The 12,980-nt window shown below is 42.1% G+C and overlaps 2 protein-coding genes and 1 pseudogene across 2 annotated transcripts; all 3 read left to right on the forward strand.

Moving 5' to 3' along the window:
• Positions 1-3,649: 3,649 nt before the first annotated feature.
• On the forward strand, positions 3,650-7,955 carry LOC147237842 (B2 bradykinin receptor-like). The gene is made up of 2 exons (XM_086158697.1): positions 3,650-3,783; positions 5,708-7,955. Exons 1-2 carry the CDS (start codon positions 3,764-3,766, stop codon positions 6,744-6,746), a joined length of 1,059 nt encoding a protein of 352 aa, XP_086014823.1. The 5' UTR covers positions 3,650-3,763; the 3' UTR covers positions 6,747-7,955.
• A 1-nt stretch (position 7,956) lies between these two features.
• Positions 7,957-9,184, forward strand: LOC147237843 (B2 bradykinin receptor pseudogene; annotated as a pseudogene).
• Positions 9,185-11,573: 2,389 nt separating this feature from the next.
• bdkrb1 (bradykinin receptor B1) lies at positions 11,574-12,980 on the forward strand. The gene has a single exon (XM_086159347.1). It carries the CDS (start codon positions 11,574-11,576, stop codon positions 12,651-12,653), a length of 1,080 nt encoding a protein of 359 aa, XP_086015473.1. The 3' UTR covers positions 12,654-12,980.

Raw genomic sequence — 12,980 nt, forward strand, 5'->3', positions numbered from 1 at the left:
TAAAGCTCAGAATGAAAACACATCTCAAATAAACACCCACAACTCAATGACTCAGAATGTTGCATAATGTCTTAAGATGGCCACTTTCTTAATACTAAAAGTGATTAATATGAAATCCGTTGTTGCTTCACATCTGCGATTGTTTGAGTGCCAAACGGCAAGTTGTTCAAAAAAAAGAAAGGTAACAAATGATGGGGATCCTTATAGATACTGCTGATCAAAAGTCTTTTTCTCAATGACAGCTAAGTGCACGCTCACAGAGAAGGGCTGGATATCATAAAAGCATCGAAAACAAGGGCGCCATTAACAAATTTGGTCGTAGAAACAAACCCTATAAAAATTACACAAACCGCACCTTCAGCTCTTAAACTGGTTATGTCTGACGGTCATAGTCTGTCTGTCTGGTAAAGCGGCATGGAAAAATTACAAGAAAGAAGTTTAATGTGTCCCCATCCCATGCGTGGTAAATGTAGAACGTATAAATTCAGAATTAAAATTGCTCGGTCCTCATCCAGATCTGATGATTTCTGGCATTTGGACTCGCAGAAAAAAGCAGCAAGACATGGTCACCGTGGCTGTCGATGCGTCTCCAGCTAGGAGGATTTTTCTGGGGACACACACAAACGCACACACACACACGGACCACAAAAAGAATTGGCCGACGGTGATGGATTTTTTGTATCGTTCCCGGCTACATTGGGGGAATCTCATAGCGCTCGGCGCAAAAGCATTTGTGGTTTCTGAAGCCTGCAGCCCCACCCTGAGCCAAACCCCCGGGTTGGTTTCATTCCATCTGTAATGGGCGCTCACCTCGCGCCTGCCAGAGCCTCGATTCCACGGGACTGCTGTAAAAAAAACACGACGTACGAGGCCGTGTGTCACACGTTACAGAAGCCGCATGGGTGGAATGAGAGCTGAAGCCCACTGGGTGGAAAATAAAAAATATATTAAGAGACACAAAGAGCGAGACAGGAAATGAGCTGAGTGCGTGAATGAGTGAGTTGAGGCCTCGCCGCCCCCGTGTCCAGACATTTGTTATATACCTCATTAAACACCACAGAGACATTACCACAACTGCAGACAGACTCTGTTTCATATTCTTCAGCCGCCTCTCAATTGTCTGTGATAAATAAATCTGGCGTCAGAATATATATATTATCATTAAGGCCATACATCTGAGTTTAAATAACAAAGGTGATGTTACAGCTCTTATAGTCATTGTGTATTTTAATATTTAAACAAAGAAGTTTGCCCCCTTGTTACCGTCACAGTTTTATTTCTTGTTGCGGATGAATACGTGAAACTTCTGTTGTCACTTCGAAGTGGTGAAAGTCATGGGAGCGGGAAGATCGTTACATAAATCATGTCTGCAAAACTGGCCATGGTGGAGCATTTACTGTCAACACTTTCGTCTCATGATGCAACTGGTCTCAAGTCAGCAATATAATTCACGGGTGAGCATCACTCAATCAAATCAAAAGTAAACGACTTTTGATTTTAAATAAGCTTGTCTATCAGGCGAGCTGAGCATTAGTGTCGCACAAGGCTCACATGTTTGGTTTTGAATTTTTCCCTTGATAAACGTGATCTGACATGGATGGCGGTTGTCCGGAATATTGCTAATTTTCAACTTTAAGATCAACATAAGGGAGGCGTTTGTGCTCTCAAGTGCCGAAATATAAACTTTGATACATGAGCTAGTGCTTTCTTTTCATCACATTTTTTCCCGCTTTGTCTGATTTCAATTTGTTTATTGAGAATTAAGTCTGTTTTGTAAGTGATGTCTTGTTTGTCAAGTTTGGCAGAACGGTCTTTGGATCAACTTTGCAAAACTTCAAGGGGGCAGATTATGAACCATTTGTAACTCATGTTTCTTGTCCTTAAACTCACCAGTCGAACATCGAAGATATACAAATCAGTAAAAATAAGATCTCGGATTGCCTCTCGAGCTGCGAGATGGCCCTGTGTAATTTTCCACTTGTTTTGTAACAGCTCTTTTTCTTTTGTCGGATTTCCAGTTCCCCTTTGCATGCATCAAACTCTGAAGAAACTTCATGGGTGTGTGTGTGTGTGTGTGTGTGTGTGTGTGTGTGTGTGTGTTTATGTTTCAAGTATTTTTATAAAGCACAGGGGAAGTAAGTGTAATGCATAGCATTGAATCATTTGATGAAAAACACAACTGTTGTGAAATCTGATTGTGATTCTTATCACTCCCAAAACAATGAGCAATAAGTGAATGGGAGGGGGTGGAAATAACCCATCCTTTATGTTGCTGTCAATGGACTGTATGGCAGACCTGAGAGTGGCAAAATACTGGCTTCAGCTTCTGCTTGTTCTTCTTCTCCTTTCGGCTTTTCCGTTCAGGGGTCACCATCTTCACCTTCTCCATCCAACCCTATTCTCTGTATCCTCCTCTCTCACACCAAATACCTTCACTCACACTGACAAAATACTGGCTTCAGCACCACCGGGAAATCTGTGAGAACGCAAAGTGCCTCATATGGATGTGACCTTAAATCATGTATTCAATGAGTTGCAAAACAGACCAGGTACTTATCACGAATGTTTCCAAGCCTAAACAGACCATGGGGAAACAGATGGTTTTGAATCACTATTTCCTCATGGTTGTGAATTTACTGCACTGTTAATATGACACTCACTCATATGACATGCACTCTCCATGTGCATGTGGTTATGACTTTTGTGAGGCGCTCCCTTGTCCATTAATGGTCAAATGGCTCTTAACATGAGTGCTTTCTTGTCTAATGCTATGAATACTGTCTTGTTTGTTTCTCTCAGTATTATCTCAAGAGATTAATTGAGACTTTCCCTGCAAGCGCACATAAAGAATGACGGCACAGGCAATCCATCCTTATGTGTCTTTTTGATTCACCTATTGTTCAGAAGTGACATAAAAAAGCAGGGCAGATATAAATCCTTGCATATGATATGCAATTAGCAGTACACCAAAGTTTGATCCTGTGGTGAAATATAATTTGTATGAAAATATAAAGTTGTGGGAAAATATTTTTTTTCATCAATTTATCAATTTCAAACAGTTGTGAGTCTGCCAGCATTAAGAACAACATTTCATGTTGGCCCCAGCAGTGTCTCAAAGTAGTTTTTTTTTAGGTGAGTAAACAAATGTTTTTTGAGAAAATGCTGCATATAAATGTGAGCACCCATAATTTTCTTCTTTGGCATATATATATATATATTAATGTTTTTCATGATATAGTCAGTGATTTACCACCTATAGATGCTACCTACTCATTCAGACGCCACAAAGCCCAAATTATTGATATTGTTTTCACACTCGATAGGTGACTGGTGATTTGTGGTTTGAATTGTAGCAACAGAAACAATCCATTTCAAATGCTTGTGGCGTTCTGAAAATACCAAACACAATTTAGTGTATACTGAAAGGAACTCATGTCTCTGCTCAAAAGCTGGACTTGGGAAGTGACTGGTGACTCTACAATATAATATCTACACCAGTTACCCACAAATGTCCAACACAAAATATTGCGGTGCAGGAATTTTAACGGTGCAGAAAAGTACAATGTACTGGAGGACAGACAGAGAGGGAGGGAGAGAGAACGAATAAGAGAACAAGAGAGAGAAAGAGAGAGAGAAAGAGAGAGGGAGACTGACGCCGACACAGAGCTGACGGTTTCCTCTAAGAGAGCAAGTCGACGTAAGGGGAGAGGATACTTTCAAGAGTACAAGTTGGACATTTTACGTGGTGACTTACTCAGCAGGAATGGCTCTCCCATCTACCAGGTTAATAATTCATTTCATTAATGGAATTTTCAGTGAGCAGTATAGTTATAGTTCTGAGCTTTAAAGTCCTTATGATTGTGTAGGTGCTTTACCACAATGTAAAGATATGTGTGTCAAAAGCTGCTGCTGTTATTGTATTTTATATATTTTCCAAACTTTTGTTTTATTTTTAAAGCTATATACCCTGGGACTTGGAAACATCATTAGTATAGAGTGCCAGCTGGCAGCACCGGCAGACATTTAAGTTATATTTTTGGACAGCAGCACTCAGTTTGGGCGATGATACAGAATTGGCATCTTCTCACAACAAGGGAAGATACATTCAGCAGTCCTTTCTTTTCAGTATAAGTGGAGTCAAAGGAAAGTGGACTTGGTTGCAACTACTGTTGATTTGCCCTTTGCCTGATAACTGTTGCTTAAAAATGTGAGAATCTCCAAAGTGCATATTTATGTTGACATTTGTATCTGGCTTGACATTGGCGGATGATTTTTAACTATTTGAACAATTCCCTTTTTTTACATATGAAGAAAGAGTTGTAATACTCATTTATATAATGTGCTATATCTGTCGGGCGCAACATGGATTGTTGGATAAGTAATAAGGACGTATAATTGATGCAGAGCAAACTCTTGAGAGAGCAGATCTAGGCATGTTTCTAATATATGAAAGGAAATGAATATACTGCTGAAAAGCTCTTAGACAAGTATTTATTATATTATATTATATTATATTATATTATATTATATTATATTATATTATATTATATTATATTATATTATATTATATTATATTATATTATAATTTAACATATATGTCCATTTCAGCAGTTTCAAAATGTATAACTACTGCATTTTTCTGGAATCAAAGGAAGCATCAATGAAGCAAAGCAGCATCTGACCACATGTACATGTACCAGATAGGAAACAGGATCTTGGCAACAAGTGCACAGGCTTGTAGGTTGTGATTAGTAATTCAGTGAATGGCAGTAATGAGCTTCTCAAATTCTGATTCTTTTGCTCCCTTGGGAAACATGGAGGCACAGCCAGGGGTAGAGTCTGTGATTAAGAAAAAAAAGAAATTCCCAAGTGGGTGGAGGCACACCCAAACATAACCAAAAGCAAATCATGTTACAACTTGGCTTGCCCTTGCTTTGCAAGTAGGCGATGTGGCACAGTGAAGGTTTAGCGGGGCGGATAGCAGGAGTTTAAGTCCACTCATGTCTGATGGCAACTCACTTTCAGGAGTCAGAGAAGCACTGAGCTCACCCACAGTATAACGGGATGCTCATAGTGACTTCTCCTGCAGCTTTAGCAGAGTGTGGAACGTCATGCCCAATGACATGCTTCCATGAGAGTGTCCTTGCCAAGGCAGGAGGCAGCAAAAGCCAAAAGGTGACAACATTAGCAACAACAACGTCAAAACAACATCACACGTGTGGAATTAGTAGACAGGAAAAGAGATAAAAGTCTCAAGTCCTCAACCGATGCATCCTTAGTGACATCAAAACAAGTAAAAATCAGGTAAAAGCATCTACCGCCAGAAGTTTGTGCTTGTCGAATGATCGAGTTGCCTTTTACAGTGTTGAGTATGACTGGCCGAGTCAGGACTTATTCTTGACTCGTTGAAACATCTTGTGCTTCATATAAGATTGAAAACATGTAGGGTGGAATTTTTGTGTGCGCAAGAAGCGTCATGGTGTGAGAAGACCCTTTGGTGGGTGTTTGACCAGTCAAGATGAGGCCTTTTAGGGATCAGTCTCTCTTCGTCCTGCGTCCCGTTTTATAATCTGCTAATTCTACAAATGTCTGTATCTGATTGTCCCAAGCCAAAATGCGAATATTTACCTTTCAGCGTGCAGTCTCGACTACTTTTTTTAAACTCAAAGTTGAAGAATTGTTTAATATTCTGTGTGTCTTTCCGCAGACTTCCCGACTTGAGCCCCACAGCTATAAATGGAGACCAAAATTACACCAATGGCAGTGACTGCATCGATACAGATGCTTGGGATTGGCTTCACAGCAGTCAGCCTGTGTATATCCTCATCATAACTGTGTTGGGAATTCTCTTCAATGTGTTTGTCCTGTTGGTTTTCTGCCTCCACAAGAAGGGCTGCACTGTGGCCGAGATCTATTTGAGCAACCTGGCTGCGGCTGACCTCATCCTGGTGTCTTGTTTACCCTTCTGGGCTGTCAACATCGCCAATGAATTCAACTGGCCCTTTGGTCAGTTTTTGTGCACAGCTGTAAACCTGGGCATCAAGATGAACGCTTATTGCAGCATTTATTTCCTTGTTCTGATTAGCATCGATCGGTATGTGGCTCTGGTGCACACCATGTCTCATGGCAGGATGCGGAGACCAAAGTACGCCAAAATGGGTTGCCTGCTGATGTGGGGCTTGGGCTTGTGCATGTGTATACCCACGCTCATCTTTAGGAAAGTGAAATACTTCCCCGAGTATGATATCAATGCATGCTTTTTGGACTACTACAATCAGCCTCTGGAGCTTTTCTGCGATGGGATTTTGATTGTTTTTAGTTTCGCCATCCCGATTTCAATTATCACATTCTGCACCGTCAAGATCCTTCAAGCCTTGACGAAGCAGTCGATAGAGAGGCTCAACGCAGAGAAAACCGAGCATAAGGCCACCACTCTTATGATGGTAGTGCTCCTGGCCTTTCTGATCTGCTGGGTTCCCTTTCACTTTGTCACTATCCTGGATGTGCTCCTGAGAGCTGAGGTCTTGGGCGGGTGTCAGCTCAATACAGCCCTGGAAATCTGCAACCAAATCTTCACCTACTTGGCCTTCTTCAACAGCGTTCTCAATCCCATCCTGTATGTCATTGTAGGGAGGAACTTCCGGAAAAAAGTTTGGGAAGTATTAAAGGATTGCGGCCTCATTAGAATTGTGACTCCTGATTCGCCACGCTCAAACAGTTCCTCCACACTGAAGACCACAGCTTGAAGGTCATAAAAGGCACTTTTTGCCTGGAAAGTGTGTAAATGATTTATCTGCCTATTCACCTTTTGCAAAGGACATATTTGCAATGTAGCGGGACAGAAAAAATGCCTTATCAAACCGCAAAGCAAGTTTTTAGTGTTTTGTGGGATTTTCAATCAGATGCTGTGAACCGTGCTGGGCAAACATCTTTGCTGGCCAACCTGCAATATCACCTATGCGCACGTGGAGATCGGATCAAGAGAAGGAAAGAGACTTGATGTCGGAAAAATGCCCGATGTAGTGCCATCTGGTGGTATCAGTTTCATACTGCAGGGAAAACTGCAACGAGCGCTACATTGATAAATATATGATGGGATTGTCACTGATGTAAATGCCTGCCGGGCTGGGTAAAACAATGCCACCGGCAAAATGCGTCCTGTGGGCCTTAATTTGCCCACCTCCGGAATGGAACAATGGCAAATGTCAGTAAGTGAAACGTCCATGTTGACAATCACCGCGAACGGATTTATGTAAATAGGAGTTCGATGGTCTGTCGCATCTCTGTCCTGTTCTATTCTATCATATAGCACATGTTTAGTTGAGCAATAGAGCCCCAACAAGTGCTTGCTTGGTGTTTTTTGGTATTTCTGACTCATTGTCTGTGTTACAAAAAAAGTCCCTCTTACAAAAAGTTTCCAGTGGTGACACACAAACATACTCGCTTTTCTTGGCCGTGTAGCCGTTGCTTGTCTGGTTCTATATTTTTCCTTGCACCACAATTAAATTGGCCGATGTCAACTCAGTAGGCTGTGGTCGGAGGCGCACTGCAGGTCGTCATCAAAATGAAGGCACGCAGTGCCAAACGGGAAATTTCTGTTCAGAGTCAGAAACAAATGACTTTCATGCAGATCGAATTACCTCAATGAGTAACTTTAAATCCTCTAAATGCAAGTTTCTTCATTGTTTCTCAGCAGGGATTTCCAGTTATTCTATTTACTTTTATTTTTTTCTGCCTCAGTATCCACTTATCTGTCAACTGTGTGCGCATTTAAACTGCCATTCGCATGCGTCCCCCCGGTGTTGCTATGATGTCCTGTCTTGACGGTGGTATGTGTGTATTGTAGCTCCATTATACACCCTCTGTTGGATCAGTTCTTTGACACATACAATGCAAATCAGATGTGAAAGGTTATGACAAATACATTAAAAAAAACATGTGTACACAGTTAAAAGGGTCAACTGATATGTGTCCGCCGCCCCTTTGTAAGAACGCTCTTGTCCTCCTTTCAAATTCGGTGTATGTGGTGAACGGCCATCTCCAACTCGGGCACTCATGGAGAGCACAGCGAGCGCAGAGCTGGACTGTAACAACACCGACGTGTGGAGCTGGGTCTACGCCATGCAGCCCGCTTTCATGACCACCATCTGCGTTCTCGGATTAATCGGAAACTCCTTCGTACTTTGCGTGTTCTGTCTCGAGAGGCGACGCAGCTCTGTGGCCGACATCTACCTCGGTAACCTGGCAGCAGCTGACCTACTCATGGTTTCCTGCTTGCCATTCTGGGTTGCAACTGTTACGAAGGAGTTCCACTGGACGTTCGGAGAGGCTATGTGCCAACTTGTAAACATTGTGATCGGTATGAATTATTATTGTAGCGTGCTGTTCCTTACACTTGTTAGCCTGGACAGATACCTCGCTCTCACCAGACCTTTGTCCCAAGGACGGAAGAGACAAGTGGTTTGGGCCCACGGTATTTGCTTCTGTATCTGGATTGTCGGAATCTTGCTAAGCCTTCCTGCCGTCCTCTTTCGCTCGGTAAAGTTCTTCCCCAATCTGGGCATTCATGCGTGTTACCTCGCGTATCCTCACGAAGGCTGGAGAGTGCGCTACAACATGACCGTGAGCATTGTTTGCTTCCTCATCCCTGTCCCCATCATATCCTTCTGCTGTTACCGCATCACAAAAGTCCTTCGAAGCAGCAGGAAAATAAGGAAAAGCAGCAGGGGGATCGTTGAAAGGAGGGCATCTTTCCTTGTGCTCTGTGTACTGGCTGTCTTTATTTCCTGCTGGCTGCCCTACCAGATACTGGTCTTCTTGGACACTTTGGATTATTACGAATTTATCTCTGGATGTACATGGGGATACGTGCTGGACATTGGAAACCAGTTAGCTACGTACCTCGGCTTTAGCAACAGTTCGCTGAATCCTTTCCTCTATGTGATTGCAGGAAAACGTTTCAGGCAGAGAGCAGGGGAGGTTATCAGAATTGTGCTGTGCAGGAAGAATAAACAGTGGGGAAAGTCCAGATCCTCCGCCGCTCATGTCAACTCGACAAAGCAAACCGGGAGTACAAAAGTTTAACCTTCACCTAATGATTATTTCTCACAGACCGCCACAAGTTAAGCGTCATGTCTTATAGTCGATCAACATTCATGTGTATCTTCAGTTCACATGATTAGCAAGCAACCTAAAAAAAAAACAAAGCTAACAATTAAAGGTGACAGTTATGTGAAACTGTGTGATTGGAACTTTTTGTCACACTTTTCACCAATAGAAATGTGTCATATTCATATCTGTGTGTGGGCACTTTTGCATGCACGCACACACACACACACACACACACACACACACACACACACACACACACACACACACACACACACACATACTGTCCTTTGGTTATGTGTTACTGTGCCTCTTTATATTCCTGTCTGTTTATCGTTAAAACTGAGGGATCTGCTGACAAAGCTGACATTTCTCCACTGATATGACATAGTACAACATATTATGAACCAAAAATTCAATGATGTGAATTGAAGAAATTTGCCATCATGCTCATGTAAACATTCTGACTGAAGAAGACTAATACCATAAAAAACATTATCAGTTATAAATGCTGTCTGACAATGGTTATTTTTGCAGGAGTTGCGTAAATATCTTAACCGGACAAATAATAAGGATTCTGTTATAACTTTGACATTAGAACGAAAGCTTTCGCTATAAGTATCGGAACATTAAGTCACGCATTTTGCCAAATCACAAAAAATGGTAAGTGGTCTCTACTCATATATTGCTTTCACACCTTGCAGTTTCTAAGCACTTTACACTAAATTACACACACACACACACACACACACTCACACACACACACAGACACACACACACACACACACACGCACATGCACACGCACACACGCAAGAGGCGGCAGAGCTGTCATGCAAGGGAGTAACTTGGGGCTCAGCGTCTTGCCCTTGGACCTCTCAACATGCAAAGGAAGAGCCAGGAACTGAACAACCAGCCTTCTAATAGGAGGGATGCCAGCTGTACCTACTGAGCTTCAACTGCCCCAAATAAAGCACTGTTGAGTCTTTTGAGGTGGAGAGGCATGGATCAGTGCATCGAGAGGAGTATCAGACTTTTTGGAAGATGAAAACATCAGTGGCTCCTGAAGGCACTTACAGGTACAAGTGGTGCGTGTCGAGTCGACCGGATATCAGTAAATTCTGAACATATGTCATTGAACTCTAGCAACTTCACACGCCTTAGGAAATCGTCAGCACTTTTCGTCAACTCTAAAAAATAAAAGCTTTTCTCCAATCCATTTATGGAGGAGTGGTGATTTATATACCAAACTTGGCCCTTTCATATACAAGGGGAGACACTGAATTCCTTTCGCTGAGGGTGTGCGAAGGAATGCGGTTCTATATACAAAACTCACTTCTCTCCATACTGTGTATGTTTGCGAGGAGCTCAGTGTACAGTGATATGTCTCATCCATAGCAGTCTGATCTTTTGAGGGATATTTCTATACCACGCATACGGTAAGGATCTTGCACATTTTATACTTTTTTCTGTGTATAATGGACTGGGTGATAAGGTTGTGACTATAAATGTTCAGTACATAAACAAGTACAAGAATTAATAAACTAGAAAGTCCTAAAGGAGCATTTCATCTATTTCTCAGTTGGTGTTGTTAGCTGACAGAGTTGAAATGTGAACTGGAATTAAAATATAACATATTCCCTTCATCAGGTAACTTTAAATCTAAAAATCTTTAAAACTGAATGTGTTAGATTCTGGGAAATATGTGTGGGAATACATACAAAAAGCAAAAAGCAGGTTTTCCCTCTGACACACAGATTCAGACTTTGGCGAAACAGAAATGCAGACCTCTATAAAATGGGATTAGGGTGAGGGTGAGCGCTGCGCACAGATTATCCTCCCCATTTATCATCAGTCCCTCCTCTATCTGAAGAAGTAACGTTTGTCAAACAGTTACATTTTCTTAATTTGTTCATATTCTTTGTGTAAGCTTGTAAATCTGTGTAGGCTAACCTATGTTATGTAAACTGGACATTAAGAGGTTTTCAATTGCCAAGGCAGAAGATACCAAAACGTTTAAATTTCTTGATCCTTTTAGGCAAAAGTTAAAATTGAAATTGACAGAAGCTTTAGCTTTTAATTTAACTATTCAAGATCATTAGTCTTACATCTAATTTGGTTAAAGCTGGCATATTGAGGTACTCGGCCACAACATTGTGGACGAGTGTCCTTTCCCTGGTCTGTAAGTTAGCTTGTGAATTCAAACCATATGTAAGCATTTTGCTAGTGCAAATGTAAAAGTTGACAAAAAGAAATGAATAACAGTTACTGCTAATTCCAGGTCTTTGACCCCATAATGAAATACCAATTTTCATAATGTTGTGAATTTTATCATCCAATAATTGTTGACATGTTCTTGTTCTTGTCTTTCTAAAGTGCAAATACAGAAGCACCTTCACATGCTGAACTTGATGAAACAATTTCAAACACAGTTAGATGAGTTACTAATTCCTTTGTCGTGTAGCCAATGGAGCCCACGGATGCATGTGCGGCATTACCGCTGACCGAAAACTGCAGTGCATCGAGTTCGTCCGAGCCCCTGGCCTCAACTCAATGGGATCTCGTCCACGCCATCATTCCGCCGTACATCTTCACCATCTCCCTGCTGGGTCTCCTCTTAAACATCTTTGTCCTGGGAGTTTTCCTCTCCCAAAAGGATCGGATGACGGCAGCGGAGATCTATCTGAGTAACTTGGCGCTGGCAGACTTCACCCTTCTGTGCTGCCTCCCTTTCTGGGCGATGAACATCCTCAACCACTTCCACTGGCGCTACGGTGACGCCCTGTGCAAAATAATCAACTCCATCATACTTGTCAATTACTATACCAGTGTTTACACCCTGGTCACAATCAGTGTCGACCGCTATCTGGCCATCGTGCAACCCATGAAAGCCCGGTGGCTGAGACGAACGGTGCCTGCCAGGGTTATCTGTTTCATCTTGTGGATTCTGGGAATTCTCCTGAGCACACCTGCCATTGTTAACAGAAAGGTAAAGTTATATGAGTACTCAAATCTCACAGTGTGTATGTTGGATTACAGCCATGGCAGCCCTTGGAAATGGGCCCATCAGATCATGATGAACTCTTTCGGGTTTCTCCTTCCCAGCTTGGTGATTGTTTTCAGCGCTGTTAGTATAATCAGGGTTTTAGCTCAGAGGAAGCAACGTGTGGGTTTGCCACATGCGACGAACACAAAGGCCTCAGCCCTACTGTACGCTGTCACACTGGCATTCTTGATTTGTTGGGGTCCATTCCAGGTCCTCACCTGTATCGATACGCTCTGTGACATCCCACTGTTGGAGGACACACTATGTAACGACACACTGGACATTGGACACCAGTTTGCAGTATATCTGGCCTTCCTCAACAGCACCGTGAACCCTCTACTTTATGTTTTGTCTGGTCAGTACTTCAGGAGGAAAGTTAGTGCCATCTACAGGAGGACCAGACATCACCACAGAGGATCTGATATGACCACCTATCAACGCACTGTTGTCTCCACTTATGTCAACAGATCGGAACAAATTAAACCGGTGGTAATTTCTTGATGAAAATATAAAATGCATTTATAGATCATTCTGCACACCCATAGACATTTGACAAGGCGGTTTGGCAGAGACTGCAGACTCTGTGGGAAACAGAGCGAGATGAGCCATAACTTAAATTCAGTCTGAATCTTGGTTTCCTCCTTGTCTCTAAGGATGTATGCTTTAGCCGCTGGTGAATCTCTTTGTCTGGGCATATTACAAAATGTCAATATTCGCTATTTGTTAAAATCAACATAGATTTTTTTCATACGCTTCTTCAGCATAACTCATTCTCTGTGAGAAATAATAGCTTTTTTTTTGTACTTTTGTACCTTTCTACCACTTAGA

This window comes from Fistularia commersonii, chromosome 1 (genome assembly GCF_037954325.1).
Source record: "Fistularia commersonii isolate RoL2024-O1a breed Wild chromosome 1, RoL_Fcom_v1.0, whole genome shotgun sequence".
In the NCBI taxonomy this organism is placed as follows: domain Eukaryota; kingdom Metazoa; phylum Chordata; class Actinopteri; order Syngnathiformes; family Fistulariidae; genus Fistularia; species Fistularia commersonii.

Excerpts from the sequence above, each read along its gene's own strand:
- bdkrb1 (XM_086159347.1), top strand. The coding sequence starts at position 11,574 with ATGGAGCCCACGGATGCATGTGCGGCATTACCGCTGACCGAAAACTGC.
- LOC147237842 (XM_086158697.1), top strand. The coding sequence starts at position 3,764 with ATGGCTCTCCCATCTACCAG. Across the intron at positions 3,784-5,707 it reads ATGGCTCTCCCATCTACCAG|ACTTCCCGACTTGAGCCCCA; the intron begins GTTAATAATTCA and ends GTCTTTCCGCAG.